The sequence below is a fragment of the Pholis gunnellus genome (assembly GCF_910591455.1).
Source record: "Pholis gunnellus genome assembly, chromosome: 9".
Taxonomy (NCBI): Eukaryota; Metazoa; Chordata; class Actinopteri; order Perciformes; family Pholidae; genus Pholis; species Pholis gunnellus.
The window spans coordinates 15,696,429-15,716,138 of record NC_136535.1 but is presented as its reverse complement, the minus strand read 5'-3'; the positions used below and the strand labels follow the sequence as shown (position 1 = coordinate 15,716,138).

General features: G+C 40.7%; 1 protein-coding gene across 2 annotated transcripts in view; it reads right to left on the bottom strand.

Annotated features, from left to right (window-relative positions):
* Positions 1-19,710, bottom strand: part of grik4 (glutamate receptor, ionotropic, kainate 4) — a gene marked incomplete at both ends in the record, with an annotated part of 132,639 nt that overhangs the window by 42,441 nt on the left and 70,488 nt on the right. For both annotated transcript variants that reach the window (XM_079165606.1, XM_079165607.1), the window contains 3 exons: positions 1,663-1,767; positions 3,078-3,230; positions 6,635-6,796. In XM_079165606.1, the coding sequence (XP_079021732.1) occupies positions 1,663-1,767; positions 3,078-3,230; positions 6,635-6,796 (420 nt within the window). The remainder of the gene's footprint in view (positions 1-1,662; positions 1,768-3,077; positions 3,231-6,634; positions 6,797-19,710) is intronic.

The window sequence follows — 19,710 nt, the reverse complement described above, 5'->3', positions numbered from 1 at the left end:
CACTTTATTTTATATTTCATCTTTATTTTATATTTCATCTTTATTTTATATTTCATCTTTATTTTATATCTCTCTGTACATTTTAATATGTTTCTACTTGCACTGATTTTTGTTGATTGTTAAATGTTATGCACCTCCCGTCATGTCAAATTCCTTGTATGTTCAACATACCATGGCAATAAACGGTTCCGACTCTGATTTACGGTATTTTTGGTTTGTGGAACCTTGACATCAAACATTGGAATCCCACGTTATAATCTAACCAACTCCTGAGCAATTTATACTGTTCATAGAGCACCAGCAGTTCTGCAATTCCGTCATCAACAAACAGTACTCTAAGCTGCTCAAAGCCTCTCGTCACTTACATTTCATTACTGACTACTTTCAGTCCTTGTAATCTTGGTAAATGTGTTCAATTTAGAAGAAAGTGTTCAGTATTTGAAAGTGTGTTCCCTGGTGTGAAACTGAGGCAAAGAGAAGTCAGGGGAGACCAGTTTCAGAGATTGTGTGAGGTGGTTTAGGGCATAGACTGAAATGCGCCGTGGTGCATGGAGAGCATTTTTATTAAACGACAGAGCACAACAAGACCGCTTGTGTAGGAAGCTTGAAATCCCAGCATCCACTGAGGCAATACTGGAGTGATTGGTATTGATCAACACCACCCACACATCCCTGCTGGTATAGTAATTGTGTGATGCTACACTAAATTAGTAATAATTGTTCTTTTATTGTAAAGAATCACAACCTCAAATATGTATCTAATGTTTATCCAAAGATACAGAGACATATCTGTAGAAGCAGTAATAGCAGCAGCAGCAAAGTCAACACCGACGGAATTCTGTTTTAACCTAAATTATTTTTTCCATAAAATAGGCTTCTGAGCACCTTCAACGAGGCATCCCTAATGTTGTCCTCTGGCACTTTGACACTTCTAGCAGGATAATTGGGAAGATTTTATCACGTCTCCTTGCTGTACGATCCAGATTGAGTCACCTCACTGCCATAAAGACAACTGTAACGCCAGAAGTCGTGCCCTACTGAGATCAGGACTGCGCAGTAGAGCTTTGTGTTGAGCAGTAACAGGTATATGATGGCCAGTGTCTATCTAAAGAGAAAGGGAGGAATCGTCGTGTGTCACTTCTGAAACAATCTCAGAACCCATCGGCTATCGGTCAGACGACGGATAAGCCTCTGGTGGCGAGGGGTTATATTTCTTGGGCTCAGGTGTAGCCAACAGATATCCGGGCCTGGGCTTCCTTTTCTGCCTGCTGCGCATTGTTTACAGTCCGATGAGTGACTTTCGATGGGAGACTGGATTTGGAGTTGAGAGATGACGTGTACGACCTGATTGTTTCACAAGTCAGTTTACAAGCTAATCTTAAACCATCAAAAAGTGAATTCGTCGTCGGAAGATTGCCGGTGCATTCCGCCTTTTTTGCTCTCCACACAGATCGTTTACATTCATTCAAGACTGCTTGAACATGATTGGTCAATACTACTAACGAATACCAGAACACTTCTGATGGCAAAATCAATACATTTTCTACACGTCAATTCAGAATCTGTTTCTAGAGATTACTTCTGAAACACCAAACAAGTTACGTATCATTATTTTTGAAACAATCACATGGACTTTATGGCGAGCTTTGGGCGTTACATTACCTGCCTTAGGCCATCCTTGCTGTTCTGCATGATCCTCAGGGCGTAGTTAGACCGCTGGCCTTTGCTGTTGAATTCAATGTGGCCCGTTAGACCTTCCAATTCTACCTATCCAACACAGAGACAGCAACACGTTAAAAATACATCCTGCCTTCTACCCTCCCAGCAGCAGCTATTATGGATATGACTGGAGGCTACATTAGCACTACTGGCTCAGTTTCAGCTTTTTGAAATATGTCAAGTTTAGGTAATGATATGAAGACGAAGCTGCAATATCTTCAATTTCCGGCAAAACAGATGAGCCATTAGTCACGTCTTCTTTCTCTGAGAGAAAAGACAAACAGTCTGACATCAAATACATGCCACATTTAAGTATTTTGATAGCCCAATCACTTGCAGTCATTTCTCCATAATAGGATAACACATTTTATTCACTGACAGCTCATCTTTTTCTCTCCTTCTCTATTGTCTGTCAGTATAATGCAGCGATGAGATAAATTGACCTAGTAGATAGGGAGCATATCTCTAAATAAGATCAAACGCAGACTACACAGTATTATCAGCAGTCAGTGGAAATATATTGGCTTTAAAATAATGAAGGACTATGCATCATAATTGAAGCAATAAAGAAGATCTCAACAAGGTCGGCTCTCTGATATTGTCAAATGCTATTTCATAAAACAGAATAAGAAACACACACACAAACATGTGAAATCATAAATTTAGGAAAATTGTTTCTGTCATTTTTATGCATTAAATATAAGCAAATGGTTAGTTTAGCTTAGCATAAAGACTGAAGACAGGGAGACAGCCAGCCTGGCTCCAGGGTTACGTAATACTAATTAAATGGCACGTTTTGTAATAAGTAATGTAATCCATTGGATTACAAACATTTTTTATATAATCTGAATACTTTTCGGTTACTTCAAAATCAAACATAGTGCACATTATACAAAAAAAATAGATGCAGCCACAAAAAATGGAGTCCCACGCATAATCTTTTTCTCTTTAAACATCAAAAAACACGTTCTCAAAATGTTCAATTTCAATTTTGAATGTAAATACAAAACGAATAGGATCCATAAATCATCATAATAAAACACAAACACATATTAGTTCATGAAACTGCCAACCTGAGAGGAGCAACGTACTTTGATATACGGTGGAACATATTCAGCATTTAGAATTGCTCAAATCAAATTACCCCATCAAAACATGCTGGCATAAACGTATATCTTAAAGACGTAATAAAAAATGTCATCAAATAATCCTTGACAATGTAATTATAATCTGATTGAACATTTTTACAAATGTAACCTGGGTCAATTATACTTATTGTGTTAAATGTCAAAACTATTCCTTTTGAGAGACGGAGGGGTCAAGCCTGTTTTCCTGATGTCCAGCAGAGGCAATCTTACCATCCTCAGGTAATTCATGAGGCTGGTGCCATGCTCCCATATCTTGGATGACTTGCAGGAGAGCTGAGTGGCGCCAACATTCTGGCTACGGTTCAACTCCTGGACCGCCGCCACCACCGCGTATACCGCATCAAAGAGCAGCGCTGAGGAGAGCTGCAGAGGGAGAGGGAGGCAAGAAGGTGACTACATTATACATTCACACACTGACGCACACACAAAGCTGCGAAAGCTCAAAGCACACACACACACACACTGCAAGTGTAACATGACAGTGGTTAGCGGTCAGTGAGGGGTTAACCTATCCCTGGAGTGGCAGTGAGATTATTCCATTAGATCATTAGAAAGACTCTGATCTGCTGACAGCGTTGAAAACCACCTCTCCCTCTCGCTCTCCGTCTCTCGGAGAGACGCTGTCCTTCCCACTCTTATCCCCAATGAAGCTGGCACACCCTGACCATTCCAATTACTGCCTGCCTCTCTCAGCGAGGGCACACCTTAAACCAGCTTTGGGAGAGGCAGCTTTTCCTCTCATCACCCCTGTACAAACAGCCTACTCGCCACTACCATCCTGCAATGTACATGTCATTATAATACATGATACTGTATTAGAAGCTATAGGGGAGAGGCTGAGATTCACTGCAATACATTTGTGTAACGGAAAGAGAAATTAAATTGCCCTGATGTTTGGTGGATATTGATGCAGGGAGGGATCGTAATGCATAGCAAAAATTTGGAGACCAAAGAGAACCACAATTGGCCATTAAACTGCAAAACCGGTGATGTATCACAGCCTTGAATTGTCGAACATAATTGGTGGATTGCACATTAAGAGCAATATGGTGTGTACACAAACAGCCATTACAACCAGGAGGCGATGCATTTTAGGTTTGCCATGAGACAATAATGTCTTGGTGGTCATTAAATCAGCATTAAAAAGAGAATGACAGCTTTACAGTGTTTCTTTTTTTCCACTCATATCTCATGATAGCTACAACGCGAAGCAAATAATGCTCGTTTCACTCTGGAAGGCTGTCTTTCTTCGCTCACTATCGTTCTCTGTACGAGTAGGTGTAATATTACATGATTCGTACAATAGGTCTGAATCTTTCATAACTTTTGTTTGTATGTTATTACAAATGCAATATGAGAAAATTAGCTTATATGGGCCAGGTTGTTCAAATCAGTGTTTTTTGAGTGTCTCGGCTGATTATATGTAGCATCACAGTGGAATGCAAAATTGTACTGAAAAGAGCCTGATAGCAAAAACACATCAGAAAGCTTTGCATGCTTCTGAAGCCGTTGTACATTAGCAAACGACAACTCCAGGCTAAAAGGGACAAGCTACGGTGTCCCTTTCAGTCTAAATCTATGAATGTTCAGGAGAAGGTTTGTAGTCTTGAAGTTCACCTCCCAGGTGTTAATATTTTTTGCAGTTCTTCATATACAGACTGTCAGGGATCTGTAGTCTTCACTCAACAAATTCCATTCCTCTGTCACAGGTGTACTCCATTTGTGTGCCAACATGAGCTGCTTTCACTATTTTAGGCCTGTTTTCACAAAAGGTTATATTGTACCTTTCAAACTTTGGTTTTATTTGATGCTCTCTAAACAAATACAGACATATCTTGTGTAACTGATGTTTTAGTCTCGTTAAAATCTGTGCGTCTAGGTCGTTACTTTCCACGAAGATAATTTGAGAATATAAATATCTTCACACAATTGCAAAATATTTCCAGGCAGCACAATTTGTCCTAGTTATTCGTCTCCCGTAAAACCTGTTTCCTCATGAACCTACCCTACTAATTAAATGCCACTTGGTTTCATTTTCTCTGATGAACTTTTATGATCAGTTAGCATGGTGCATGTCTTTATCTTTGAATGCATTAAATGTCTCAGCTCTACACACGTAAAGAGGTCACTTGTGCATTTCTTGTATGTATGAGCCCCAGTTACATTTCCTTCCAGTCCTAATTACTGTTAATGAAAAGACAGCATATTATCTATGTGCATGTCTAAATGAGTTAATCACTTTCTTGCTCTGCCTTCATCAGCCTTTATTCTCTCTAGTTATTAGCTAATTAGTCAAAAGTCCTAATTGCCGCAGGCTCAGAAGTATCTGAGCAACCTGCTGTGTGCAAAACACAACATCTTTTCATGGTATTAAAACTATTCTGAACCTGTTTCACCGCCCAGCTTGTGTGAAGCAGAAGGGGGTGATGGGTGTGCTTTTCCCCTCTTTCTTTTAACGGCAGAGGAATGCATTCATTAATTCCCTTTTTGAATTTATAATTCCTGATGACGGCCATTACGATAATGTGCACTGATTTTTGCACTTAGATGTTTTTGTTGGCAGTCATTTCTAACTCTCTAATGTTTTTGTTTTTTTAAATGATACAATACATTTTCAAATGGAATTACTTTGAAGACTGTTTTATTCACTAATCATTAGTTTTCCCTATTGTCATATTATTATAAGACAAAAACATGTATATTCATACTGTAAGCTTGGTTAGTTTCAAAACTAATACATGTTTGAAAACGGTTAAATATTGATGGTGTTGATGGTTAAATATTGATTCATACATAATGTGTATGTGTGAACTAATGAAGTAAGATTTTCTTTACTGGACACTTTGAGCAGATATTCAGTCCAATAACTGGTGAAGTTCTTCTTGTTACTCTCAGATGCCATTTTTACGAGTGACACCTGGGGACAAATGGCTGAGAGAGTTTAGCTTTGAGAGGGATTGTTGGGGAGTGAGATAATACTCATAAAGTTTGGCCCCATAAACAAGAGCTCATTCACGAGTAGGTGGCTCTCATCATACTGATGCAGGTAATTTACGACATTTATTTGCTTGAAACTGGTCCTAGAAAACTCTGATAAGCCTATGGTTGGCTCAAATGTAAAAAACTGTTCTGCACAAGACAAATGATCTATCTCTTTTTTTAAATTATTATTATATTCTATTTATATGAATTATCTTCTTTATTTATACAAACCTGCAACAGTCTTCATGTGTAAAAAGTGGCTCGGTTATTTTAGGCTGTTTTTGAAGTCCCTCATTCGAATATGCAGGCGTGGTAAGTTAAATGTTGAGCTACAGATAATGTTCAGATGTAAACAGTGGATGATTTAAGGGGTGATGGGGTGCAGTAGAGGTAAACTGCCCCTTTTGCATTCCATTTCCTCTGAAGCAAGTTTAACAAGGAGGATCCCATTATGAATGCAATAAACAAGGTGGCAAACGCTGCTAATGAGCTATCTGGGAAACAACAACGGCCTTCAGCAATACCTGCAATTACAACAGTTAACTCGATAAATGTCACCCCTGTATATTTCAGAGGCACTTTTGTATCTAAGTGACTTCAGTATTTTAGTGGAGGAGTTTGACATACAGCAGTACACTGGAAGAATAATGCTTTAGAGAACGCTGTTTGAACTTGGTAAGGGAAAACAATGAAAAGGGCTCATCATCCATTATTCGCCTGGGTGACATTAGTCTTTTCTGTGTGTGTGTGTGTGTGTGTGTGATATCATGTGTGTGAGTACTAACTGGGGTGCCAGCGAAGGGTGCATGGTCACAGTTCTCTTGCCAGGAGCGGTTGAGGCTTAGCACAAAATCCTGGAAGAAGGGATGAGTTTTGTTGAAGACTGAAAAACCGAGAATGTTGACCCGTTGGTCCACCACGTCGTCCAGTCGGAGTAAAGAGAATTCCTGCAGGGCAAAATGAGAAGAGGGAGAGAGACAGACACAGATTATTGGCTGAATGCAGAACTGATGAGAACTGTCATGTTCTGCAATGATCTGCCATTATCCACTTTAAATAACACCAAATGATTCATCGAATCATTGTCAAGGTAAAAAGGGCATCTGCTAATCAAATATGTTTACATCCGATTTAATCCGCCGCACTTAGCTTTCATCAACTCCCATTATTCCGGCTGATTGACATGAGAAAGCTGTTACCATTTAGCTATGCATCACTGCACAAAACCATGCATTCTGCACTGGCCCTACGCTATCCCTAACACACGCGGGTCATCATATGAATACTGAATTGCAATGCTAGATAGAATTAGAGAGAGACCGACAGAAAGAGCCTGAGACAGACAGGAGACCGGGAAGGGGCGGGGACAAGGACACTGAGACCGATAGGTAATTGAGTAAGTGAGATAGAAATCCATGGCATATTGAAATGCTCCAGGTTAGGATGAGAGGAAAATACAGGTATTTGTCATTTGGCTTTTTGCTCTAGGGAACAAGCTGATTTTTCACTGCCTGGGGAACAGCAGACAGGTCGGCGATAGAGATGAAGAAGAGTAGGAAGGAGAGGAGGGGGTGGTGCGAGTGGGGATGGACGTTTCCTGAAGGTTAATAGAGGTGTCAGAATCTAGTACCCCCTCAGGTGGTAGCTTTCACTTGGCAGCCTGTTGTGCCATCTAGCTTATGACAGCCAGACCAAGCCCAGTCTACCTGTCTGTCACATGGGCCAGGAACTCTGAAGATAGAAGGAGTTTGGAGGGGATGGTGAGGTAGAAAATAAAAAAAAAGGTGGGGTGTGGGAGTTAAGAGGCAGCAGGTGACAAGTAGGCAGAAGAGAGGAGAGAAGATCCGTGCATACATATTAGTTATAATGGTCAACAGGTTGGATGGACAAGTAAAAGAGAAGTAAGAGGTGTTTATAAATGAAAGGAACAAACATTGGTGGTAAAATATTTGCTGCTAACTACTTCCCTCTGCCATGTAGAAACCCACATTTTGTGTGTGGTACCAGCTCTAAGGATAAGGCCAAAATCTTATAAAAAAACAAAAAAAAACAAACAACAACACATGTGTTAGTCAGCCAGAGGGAATTGTTGACTGTCAGAGAAAAAATGGCCTTTTCATCTGTAAGAGAGGGGATTAGGCCAATCAGATAATGGACGTTAAGACAAAAAGAGGTCATTAAATCAAACAACTGATGAGCAGGTTTGTGGAAAAAGCTCTCAGACCAAGAGGAGCATGAGTCACTCCACTGTGGAGACACCTGTGGGTGGCTGCACTGATAGATACTCCGAGCCGCGCAAAGCAAGAGGGAGCAGTGGATACTGACTTTGAGTGGACCCTGGAAATCCCAAATGTTTAGCTTTGCTAGCGTAAAAAAAAAAGGGAGTGGCAAAGCAAGTGGAAAGATATGTATGATACCTGTGAATGATACTGTTGGCAGCAGGAATGATTTGCGAGGTCTAGCCACAAATGGTGTGCAGTTTTAAAAAACACAAATGTATTTGTGCTTTGGTATCTTCCAGACTGTTTTTGATTCTTCTCCTGGCCCATTTTAAATCTATGTACTGCCTTTAAAGCGGATGACAGGAGGTGGACTTCTGATTAGTCGCACCAACTCCACCTGCTGCTGATGTTTTCCTTCTAATAAAAGGTGCAGTCACTGCCTTTTCATTGTTGGTAGGAAACAGTGAGCCACAGTTGCCTCCAGTCACAAATTTCACTTCTCTGCAGGGTTCAAGCGGATTGAACTTAGACATGCAAAATCACAATGTTCAACTGCTGCAGTTTATAATTACAATCCTACCCACACTAATTCATTTACCTGCTGCTTTTTGCCTGACTACGCTGGTAAATTCACCTGTCAAGATACAGTCTGACTGGATTGTGATTCATCCCGCTCCAGCACTGCTTTCATATTGGACTGCGCTGCACCCGTGCTGCGTTTGTGCCTGAGCCTGCAGCTGGGTTCTCACTCTGCACCCAATTATGTATAACAAAAAAATACACACAAAACAAATGGACACAAAACGACGGTTGACAAAAATGTTTGAGATTGCAAACAGAGAGCAAAGCAAAAACGTATGATACATCATTCATCATGATTAGAAGAAATTGAAAAAATAACTGTAAAGCACATCTGAACACCATGTATTGCCTAATTAGAAGATGAGGCACTGGAATCTGAGGGGCTGCTGACTGCTTTTGAATTTCATGACGCAATTCTGAATAGAATAATGGGCTGTGTTCAAAATCGCAAACTAACATACTATTCATACTAAGTATGACATAACATTGAGTATGTTGTGCTTTTAACTTTCATAATATGTGGATTTTGTATATGTGAGAAAAGCCTGGATACATAATAGAGATGCAAGAATTTCTGAGTGCGAGACAGGAGCTTACTGGACATACCCAACCACCCCACAATGCATTGCAGTTGTTCAAATTGTCCAAAGGCGAGTCAGACAGTTTCAAGATTTAACCATTGGATAAAACAATTACAAATGATGGCGCATGTCCAGTTACAGTAAGAGGAAAAAGCACGGGAAAACATGCAACACAAAAATAGTTAAGCATTTTAATTTGCCTTAAAAAAAATACTGGAATATATTACATTGAGTGGAAGATGTAATGTTGATTTACATTTGTGATAAACAATTATTATTCAACAGTGATGTTGTGACGCAGAAAATATGTATTGCTTTAGTTTACTTCCGTGTGCTGTTAATGGCATACTTAATCTTTATTTTAGTTGGCAGTATGCAGATTGAGTATGCAGTACGTTAGTATGCTATTTCGACCAGCATAGCTTAAAGACCACTCTATCCCCGTCTTAATTTCAACCACCAATGCCATCACATTAGGAAATAAATTCTAATTAAAAAATATCCTTATTTCTTTTAATATATTTTAGTTCATGAACTCAAAGGATAAGAACGTAACATTACTGATTCCCGTGCATCACATAAAACACGTTTTTATCTGCTCTTTTTGTATCTTTCGCTATCCCTTGTGGGGCCTCATAAGCCTTTTGGGACTGGCCATATAATTACTGGCTAAGTGTACTTTAATAGATCATTAGAGGCAGAGCTGTGCAAATGAGCCTCTCATTAAGTGTGTCCCTCAAGGGTGCCTGTATGTATGCATGTACATACGCACACGAGCACAAACACAAACCGGAGAGAACATGTGCACACCCACACACAGGAAAATGAAATTGAGCACACACACACACACACTAAAGACCAAGGTCACCACAATATCCTTAGGCTATGTCTGAAGAAAACTAATGTGCTGAATTCCTAGGCTTTCAGGGCACAGACACTGACACACAAGCACATTCAAATTCAAATGCACACACACATGGTCAGACACAAACACAGACTAAATCCCTTCACATGAGAAATATGCGCTCTTGCATACTGAATAGGTGTTGTGAAACGTGCGGCTCTTAGCAGAGGTAAGTTGTTTCCCAGCAGTGGGGGGAACGAAAAGGCAAAGTTGAAGGGTAGAACAGAGCAGTGGAGAAAACAACTGTCCAACCAACTGGGGTGAAAATGGTGGAGGGAAAGAACGACGATGGAGAGGACAGAGAGAGAAGAGAAAGAGAGAGAGAGAGAGAGAGAAGTTCAATCAATGGAGAGAGAAGGTAAGAGATTATTTGGCACAACTGAGGCCTTAAAAGCTGTGCGGGAGAAAGAGAGAGCGTGTGTATGTAACTTGAAATGTTTTTATCGTATTGTTAAAATAAGTCAACGTTGACTTTTCATTTCACACGGGACTTGAGGAGCCGTCCTCTGGGTGGAAGTGATGTGTATGTTTGACCCATCCATCGATCTCAACCTATGTGGACTTCAGCGGAGTTTGATTAGAACCATATTTGTGTAAAGTCAAACAAAAAAAACAATTTTCCTCAAAAACATAAATGACATTGCAGTTTTGTTGCGTGGACCACGATTTTTAGGAGACCACACTGCCGGAGGACAAGTGCCTCAAAAAGGTAATGTCAAGCCCTGCTTTCAAATGCAAGCTAGAGGGTATATGGAGTTCTGCATGCTGTGCAGGGAATGGTGATTCATATTGTCACTTTTTTCATATTGGGAATATGAAAATGACTTTGAGTCATCTGTTTGAAAAACTTTGCTACAGTGGCGTTAAAGTTAATGAAGTTTGCTGAAGTTGAGAGCTACCAGTCAATGATGGTTTAAAGGAATAATGTGTCAGAACAATCAATTGAAGTTGCAATGACTCATGGGCATACTTTTTACATAAATTAAAGGAGTTTTAAGAAGGGCATGTACGATTTTCTTATGCATGTATTAACATTAGATAACATACTCGTGAATCACTTGTTTAAATAGAAACAAAGCTAATGTTATTGCTAGTGTTATACAACTCCCTTGCAATTTGTAAACACAATTTATGCAATTCCACAATTACCTTAAAGCGTTTGATGGCTTATGAACACTCAATTATTTCCTATATTCCATCCTTTCTGCATCTGCCTTTTCCTCCCTCACCCTTTCTCCTGTATTCTCGCCCTTGTCTCCCCCTAACTCCTCCAACCATTCCTTTCTTCTGTCTCCCTCCTCTGCTGACACTTCATTTATCTCTGGTCCTGACATCCCTGACTAATGATCTGCCAGACTGCTCCCCTGCCTAATCTGTTTCCCCTGAATCATCTCAAGACGCTCATCAGCATCCTCACGCAGCTACCCGTCTCGAGTCAGGGTTTTTGTCATGCCCACTTATAGATTTGACAGCTTTCAGTCTTCATTTTGGTTGTGTTTGTTTATTCTGTTATATGTTGATATTATCAATCTGGAGTGAGAACTTAAGTAAGGAAGAGGTGGTAGAGATGCTCATTTTGTCCTACCATAACCAAGCATATAGGCTTTAAGTATAGCATATACAACAATACGAGTTGTTTGCATCCTCTCTTTCATGCTCCCCTTAAATTATACATGTTGCCTGTGTTTGTCTGTTTGCTACTTATACATGGCAATAGTCCATTTATTTCCAAGGTCTCTATGGAGAAGATCAATGTGAAACAATGGCCATTCATCGACCATCATTAGAGCTAATGATCTCCGGTGGATGCTGCCTGGGGCTCAGAGAGATGATTGTTTTTGTTTGCCTGTCTCTTTGTTTAAAGCCATACGATTCAGATAGTTGCCTGCAACCATTCTACGTGTTCCTTGCTGCAGTAATGCTGCTCTGTGATTGCTGAGGCACTGGCTCTGGGAAATGTAATGCTTGATCTAAAAACAAGGAATCCCTTTAGTTGATGGGGCTGATCCGCATTAGACAGGCAAGTGATGGGGAGGAACAGGAGCACACAGGCATCACTCAGATTGTATCAAACATTGTTTCTTTTATTCTATGTGATGAAGCTCCCAGCACCGGTTTATTTTCCCCTCTACCTATTAAGTCCACTTAATACCAGCCCTTAATATCCTGGGCTTTAATTGCAAGATCTAATAGAAATCTTGGCCCTTGGGTCACAGTGAACAGAGAGATTAAAACAAAAACATGCTTCACGGAAGAGCACAGAAAACCGAACAGCTCCACAGGGCTTTTGCAGCTTTCTCTCTGTAAAGTAGCCGACACCATGCAGCTTCTTCAGCTTAAACTTAATGTTGCACTCACACAAGAGCCACACACATATAATCGTCTGATGGATGCATACACACAAACAATCAAAACAAACAGAGCGCACACACACACACACACACACACACACACAATCACGTAGGCACCGGCACATTAGCACTCAGTCGCTGCACTATGGCTTCCATCTAAGTGATTTGAATCCAGCGATCCAAGCAACTCGGCAGGATTGAATAAATCACATCAGTTTGGCAGTGACTCATCATATGTTGACGGGATGCCTAATGTCATTTGAAGGTTAGGTGAGCACGGGATCGGGCCCAGCAGTGCCTCACATGGCACACTTTCACTTTGTGATGTCATTTTGAGGCTTGATGATCGCGTGCAGGCTTCCTCCATCTCCCTTTCTCACACACGCAGGCCAAACACACACACACACACACACACACACACACACACACACACACACACACACACATGAATCCACACAAAAAACAGTCAAAAACATGCTTTGACACACAGTGCTGGCTGACATATTATCCCTCTCTGCAAAGCGGGGCCCATCAGTTCAACCCCCCCCCCCCACACACACACACTCACACCCCCACCCCTCCGTCTGTTTGTTTTGTTCTTGTTCTTCATGTTCCATTTCCCCTCCACACACCCGTGATCCCTCTTGTCACCGCAGTCGTTGTCATGCATCCGTGCCTGAAAGACTGCCAACACTTCCTGACTGTCACACATACTCAGACATACTCACACACACACACACACACACACACACACACACACACACACACACACATATATGAATGATAAAATGTAAATGAATGAACTCAAGTACATGCTCACCCATAAAACATCCCCACTGTCCCTCCCACTCACACATACATACAGTTGTAACATCCTGGTCTGCTTAGCCAGTCTTTCTGCTTCCCGGATATAAGCTGTGTATTTTTTGTCTTCTGGTGTCATAAACCAGAGACGGTGATACCGAAACAGACTGCCCACTGTATTCACATTTCAACACAAGACAAGTCCTCGTGCAAAAACACGAAAAACATACTCATTTAAGCAACTCATCCTTCATTCTTTTCTGTCTTTCTCATATTAGTTGATTGGCAGGTTTGTATTAAAGGGTGATGAGGGGAGTTAGGTTTTACTTCTGAAGCATGGCTGATGCTGTTATTCTAGTTAATCCCTATTCTTTCACATACTGCTGTGCAAACGGCGGGGCCATTTGTTCTTGGCCAGTTGGGGTTCCAGGCCCGACATGCTCCATGCTTATAATTATTTCCCCCTAACACTGTCAAATAATAAAATGCTTTATAATTGAATGTGCCACTGAAGAACAGATGACATGTATGCCTGCCTCCAGGACCTGCACAAATAAGTTTGCTTCTTTCACGTATTTTGAGGAGGTTGCTTTGCGCTCTGTCACTCGGTTCTAGCAAATAATAGATGGTAGTTGCTGTTTGCCCTTGTCCTTTAACTTATCCTCTTCTTTAATGCTATCTCTTTCCTTACTGTCAACTTTCTCTCTGGGTGTGTCTGGTCTTGATAACAATTTTGTCGAGGTGATACAGAATTCAATTTCACAAGTTTCTTGTTCTGGTAAAAGTTTCTCGTCCCATATCTGTGAATCTGAATGAATGTAGGCAACATCCCCTTAAATACATAAATAAATAATAAAATAGCACTTCAGATCAACCTTGCCCTTCATATTTGCTATGCACTATGGTACAGAAGAAAAAAAAAAAAGCAAAGTCTTGTCAGTCAAACTGCTTTAGAGGGCAGCCACTGTGACTGTGAAAATGATTGGGATTTAATTAATTCCCCTCCACGGCTTATGTAAAGTTCATATTTCCCTGTTTAGACACAGAGTTTGAGAATCAATCAACTGAGTAATAGAAAAGGTAATAGGTTACGTGGGCGGTGACAAAAGAGAGCTGCATCCAGCCAGAATATAAACTGTCATTATTATGTCACAACAAGTGGGTTTTGCCAAATAATGTCCGCTTGCTTCTCATTTGTAATGCCAACTATGCCAACTTACATCATTGAGAGTTACATTTATTGTGTTTAAGCTGTAGAGAGCAGTATGAATACGTGTTGCTCTAAACACAGCTATTCCCCTAGAAGGACAACACAACATGTAAGTTATTTAATTCGGTAATTTCAAAGTATTCTTTAAGACCAAGTTGAGCTGCAGCAGGTTGAAGGAAACTTTGTCTCTGTTATACTTGACGCAAGAGTTTAATGCCAGCAAAGTCTACGGTTGTGATGAGGGATAAGGTGGATAAGGTGTGTATCCTTTGCTGGCTGAAGCATTCATTTCTGTCCCAGGCGCACTGCTCTGCTGCTGACCCACCGCTTCACCTGAAAAGTTTGTTAAGCCATTTACAAAAGATGGACAGGGTAACCTTCACTGGGATTAAATGTAAAGATGCTCATATACAAGGTCCATTTCCTTGAAGTCATTACTCACTACCAACTTGTCAAAACAGCAGCAATGTTTATTAGATCCTTCAGGGAGTTTACTATCCAAGCCTGAGTCAGAATGTCTAAACCTACAGTTCACAATGTTCATAAAATGTTCCCTATTAGCGGCACTTTTATCTGTGCTTTCATGTGATTACTCGGTATTGTTGCAGTTTCCATGTGTGTAAAGAGCTTTCTGATGAAATAATATTTCCCCTGTGATATGAAGGCTGAGTATGACGCTCCGTTGACACGTTCGAACAGTTCATTATGCTTCTTATCAGATTGCACAGACGATTAATAATCTGAGTCTCATTCATGTCTTAATCATTTATTTATTGTCTTATTTTCAAGACAATCTGCTTTATTAAATCACCATCTCTTTATTGTGGGCTCGCAAGGATTGACGGTACAAAGCTTATGTGACGTTTTGCAGTTGTGGTGCATTGTTGCTGGTTTAAGGGACCAGGCACGCAAGGCATCTGCTTCAGACACCTTTCTACACTGATTGAACATATTGTCTGTTATTAAATAGAAGCGTTCCCTGCATGTTTCCACTCAAAGCAAATCAATGTAAATGTTAAATAAGTTGTAAAATGCACATGGTCACCTACCTCCCAAAAAAGGGGAGATGTCTCTTTTAAGTGTTGTGCTCTGACTTTGCCATTTTCTCACAAAAAAAGAGAACAATGACAAAAGCATTGGCATGCAGTGTTCATGAAGGGCATTCATGAATCATTTATGTCTCATTTTGAGGGTTAACAGGTGGGGACGTGAGGTCTCTCCATGTTCAGACAATTATAAATTGATCAGAATTCCTGAAGAGAACTTGGAATAATCACTGACAATAACGGAAACCGAAGCCAGCCTACAAAGAAGAAAAATGCATTTTAATATTGAGCAGTTTTTTGGCTGCCTTCGTGGAGATGGTGGAGTCTGTGTGAGAGACCAAAGAACTGGCGTGTTTAATATGTGAGCTAAGCTTCCCTGCCTTATTACCCCCAAACACAACTTTCCAGTAATATCAAAACATACTCTGAGAAGGCTTGTTTACCATAAAATTATAAGACTTGAAGTTCCCCGGTCTCTTTTTATCTTGAAAGATTAGCCAGATGGCGGCTGGATGTTTGTGTAAGTGAAGGTAGACAATTTTGTGTAGTGTACCACCTCTCAGACTCCGGCCTTTGTATGTGTGAGGAGTTCTGGCGTATTGATTACTCTGTGTCAGCCCTATTACCACAAGCTCTGCCTCTGAGCCCCGTGTCTGGATGACTCAGTGTTGACAATTGTATTACAGCCTATTATCTTCCAAATCCCAGGGCTTGAGTCGCAGCTCACTGTATGGTCTTCTTTGGAAAGTTGAAATTGCTTGCTGGTTTTATACTTGACTTCCTCACTATGCTCTACAACTTTCTTCCCGACATCATCTCACAATCCCATGTCCACCCGGCTACCACTGTCATCCCTTTACGCTCTCCCTTTCGTTTCCTTTTTCTTTTCTCCTCCTCTTTACTGCTTATCTACTTTATGTCCACATCCTTCCTCTTTCTATTGCTGCCCTTTTTTCCCCTTTCTAATCCATCTTGAATCTGCCATGTACTGTATAATGAACTGGAACCTTGCCAACCCAAAGTCACCGCAAGCCAACAATCATTTGGCTTTTTACACCACTTAATGTGAAATCTATTAAAAACCTACATTCGTGCTTTGTTAAGAGCCCTTCTATTTAGTGGGGATTTCTCACTATTACGCTACTAAAATGCCAGCATCCTTGTGGCTTGCAAGGACGCAGATACTCCAGTGTGTGCAGATGCGCTACTTTACATTAATAATGAGTTTGTTCACTTCTAATGAAAGGAACAGTGGGTAACATTGAGGGGGATCTACTGGCAGAACAGGAATATAATATTAATACGTTGTTAATATGTTTTCTTTTGCAAACAAGAAACGTGTTTGAGCTGTTAATGGTGAATGGACTGTACTTGTATAGCGCTTTCCTAGTCTTTCCGACCACGCTTTCACACTACTTATCATCATTCACCCATTCACACACTGATGGCAGGGGCTGTGTGACACCTGCCTATCAGATTCTATCACATTCACACACCGTAGGCACAGCTACAGGAGTGATTTTGGGGTTAAGTGTCTTGCTCAAGGACACATCGACATGCGACTAGCGGGGCATCGAATCGCCGATCCCCCGCTGTGGTCTACACCTGATACATAGCAACAAATGCATATTTGTGTCAAATTAAAGAAAGAAAGTTCAATAAATGTTCTTCTTCCATTTAGATTACAGTAAGGGCTGGATTTAAAAAATATGAAAACATTGCAAATAAAGTACTCAATTTTTGAAAAAATAATACAACTGATTTGTCTTTGCAGCTTTAAATTCAGTTCATTCAGGTGTTAAGTGATGTCACCCAAAAAAGCCACGATATTATATTCTTCTCATCTTCTAATACGAGAAATGTGTGTGCAGGGACTTTATCTGTATTGATATCACTTGTTTCAGCTCTATTCCCTGTCTGTTCACATCACTGTTGGGCTGTGAATGAATGTGTTAGGATTCTGCACTCGGTTGAAGCTGCAGCAGCATCCCATCATAGCAAAAAGTGAGGTCTATTCTCAGATTCCTCCGTCTGCTGTTAAATCACTCAACTTTTCGTTTTTTAGTGAAACCTCTCCAACTGACAAGTGAACACATCCGAGGGCATTCAGGTGAAAACTGCATATATTTTTGTGAGGAGTGAATATCTGTGTCTGGATCGAGTTTAGATACCTTAAAGTGACAATCTGTAAGATTTTGATTTAAATAAATGTCTGTTTGTGTCACTATCTATTGCCGAAGGAGTTACCAATGGTGACTGAGCCTATCACCTGGCCAGACAAATAAATCCAGACAGGAAGTTCAACACACGATCAAGCTGAACTGATAGTTAAGCTGATAGCTGACCTCATGTCCAATCAGGATTAGCAAGGGAAACTAGTTGTTAGCCGCGATGCAGTTTCTCTTTGTGGTTCTGTTCTTCAAGCAGGTGAGGTCTGTTATTAAGTCGTAATACTTTAATGAGATCATTAAGAATATTTGGACACTAACACATCAATTAACTTTGGATGATGTTAATGGCGATGCACCTACAGGTGACACTTCTAATGTTCTTCTTCAATTTAACTTTATTAGGATTGTCATATACGACACAGGAAATTTGACTTCTGCATTCAACCCATCTTTAGCATTTTTAGAAGCAGTGGGCTGCTGTAAAGCGGGGAGCAACTTGGGAATCGGTTTCTTGGTCAAAAACACTTTGGCATGCGGCTAGTAGGAGCGGATAATTGAACCGCCAACCTTGTGGTTAATGGACAATCTGCTCCACCCGCTTTACCCACTGAGCGACAGCCGTCCCTCGCCACCTGCTCTTCCGACGGAGCTGTGCTGCAGATGATTTGGGAATCAAATTTATTTTTTCTATTTTGTTTTGGCTTTAATTTCAGTTTTTGAACGGTTTCTGCCCGTGCGTACTGTATGCTTAACAGCTTTCATTCCCATCACAATGCACAACACCCTGCTGATCCAATTAAATTGCTTGCAGAATTGGCAACATTGTTGACTGGGTTAAAGGCAGCACGAATACTTTATAGGACAACACTAACAATTACATTACTTCCAAAACCAAATGGGGAAAATTAAGATAAGAAGGAAGGCTCACTGACACAATAAACCAAGTAATTCAAAAGCATTTTCAAACAGCCCTTTAATGCATTCACATTGCTGGCTACTAAGGACAGAAAACAGCTACAAAGGATTACGAAGACATCCTCCATTAACTATGACGTAGTGAAAACAGAAACAAAATGCTTATTCAAAAGTCAATCCGAATAAGGCAACACAATCTCCATCTTTCTGGTACAAAAGACCACAGTGAGCACCTGTCACCATCAATTCATCAACTACAGAGCTGAGCCAGCAAGATTAAATCACCTTTGCCCGTCAGCATAGATTAAATCATTCAAGTTTGTTTTGATCAGCGAGCTCAAAAATCCTGTGAGCTGCTTTCCCTTTACGTCTCTCTCGCACTACCTCAAAAATGAAAGTAAATATGATATTGAATTATAGCAAATGACAAGAAGCAAATCTCAACATGACCGCTTCGAAGCCATACATGTTCATTAAGCTATCCAGACATTTCCTGGTCCTATTGACACGGAGTGAACATTTAGTCTGAAAGCTGAGGGGGTCTTGATGAGAAATTCTAAGGTGATCGATGTAACAATCAGGGCTGTACTGAGATGGTAAATGGCGCTTTTCTAGTCTTCCGACCACTCAAGTCATCATGCACCCATTCACATCCATTTATACACTGATGGCAGGGGATACCATGCAAGGTGCCACCTGCCCATCAGAAGTCTAACATCTACACAGCGTAGGCACAGTTACTGGGGCTCAAGTGTCTTGCCCAAGGACACGTCGACACGGACTAGCGGGGATCGAACCGCCGATCCTCAGCCTTCTTTTGTCTCAGTATTTCAGCCACCCACCGCCGACTCTGCAGCCTTACAGGTCCAGGAACCGTTTTCTGTTTCCCCCCCAAAAAAAACTGCAAAGCTTTTCAATTAAAAGAAGAGTTTATAAGTAACACATTCCTTGACTTTGAAGGCTTCTTTTTTTTTTCTTCAAAATTCCCTTTGCCTTTTGTGCTCTAAGCTGTTATAGACTTCCATTAAATTCAGCTGAGATTAGAATGAATAGCTAACTGGAAAACATTGACTGT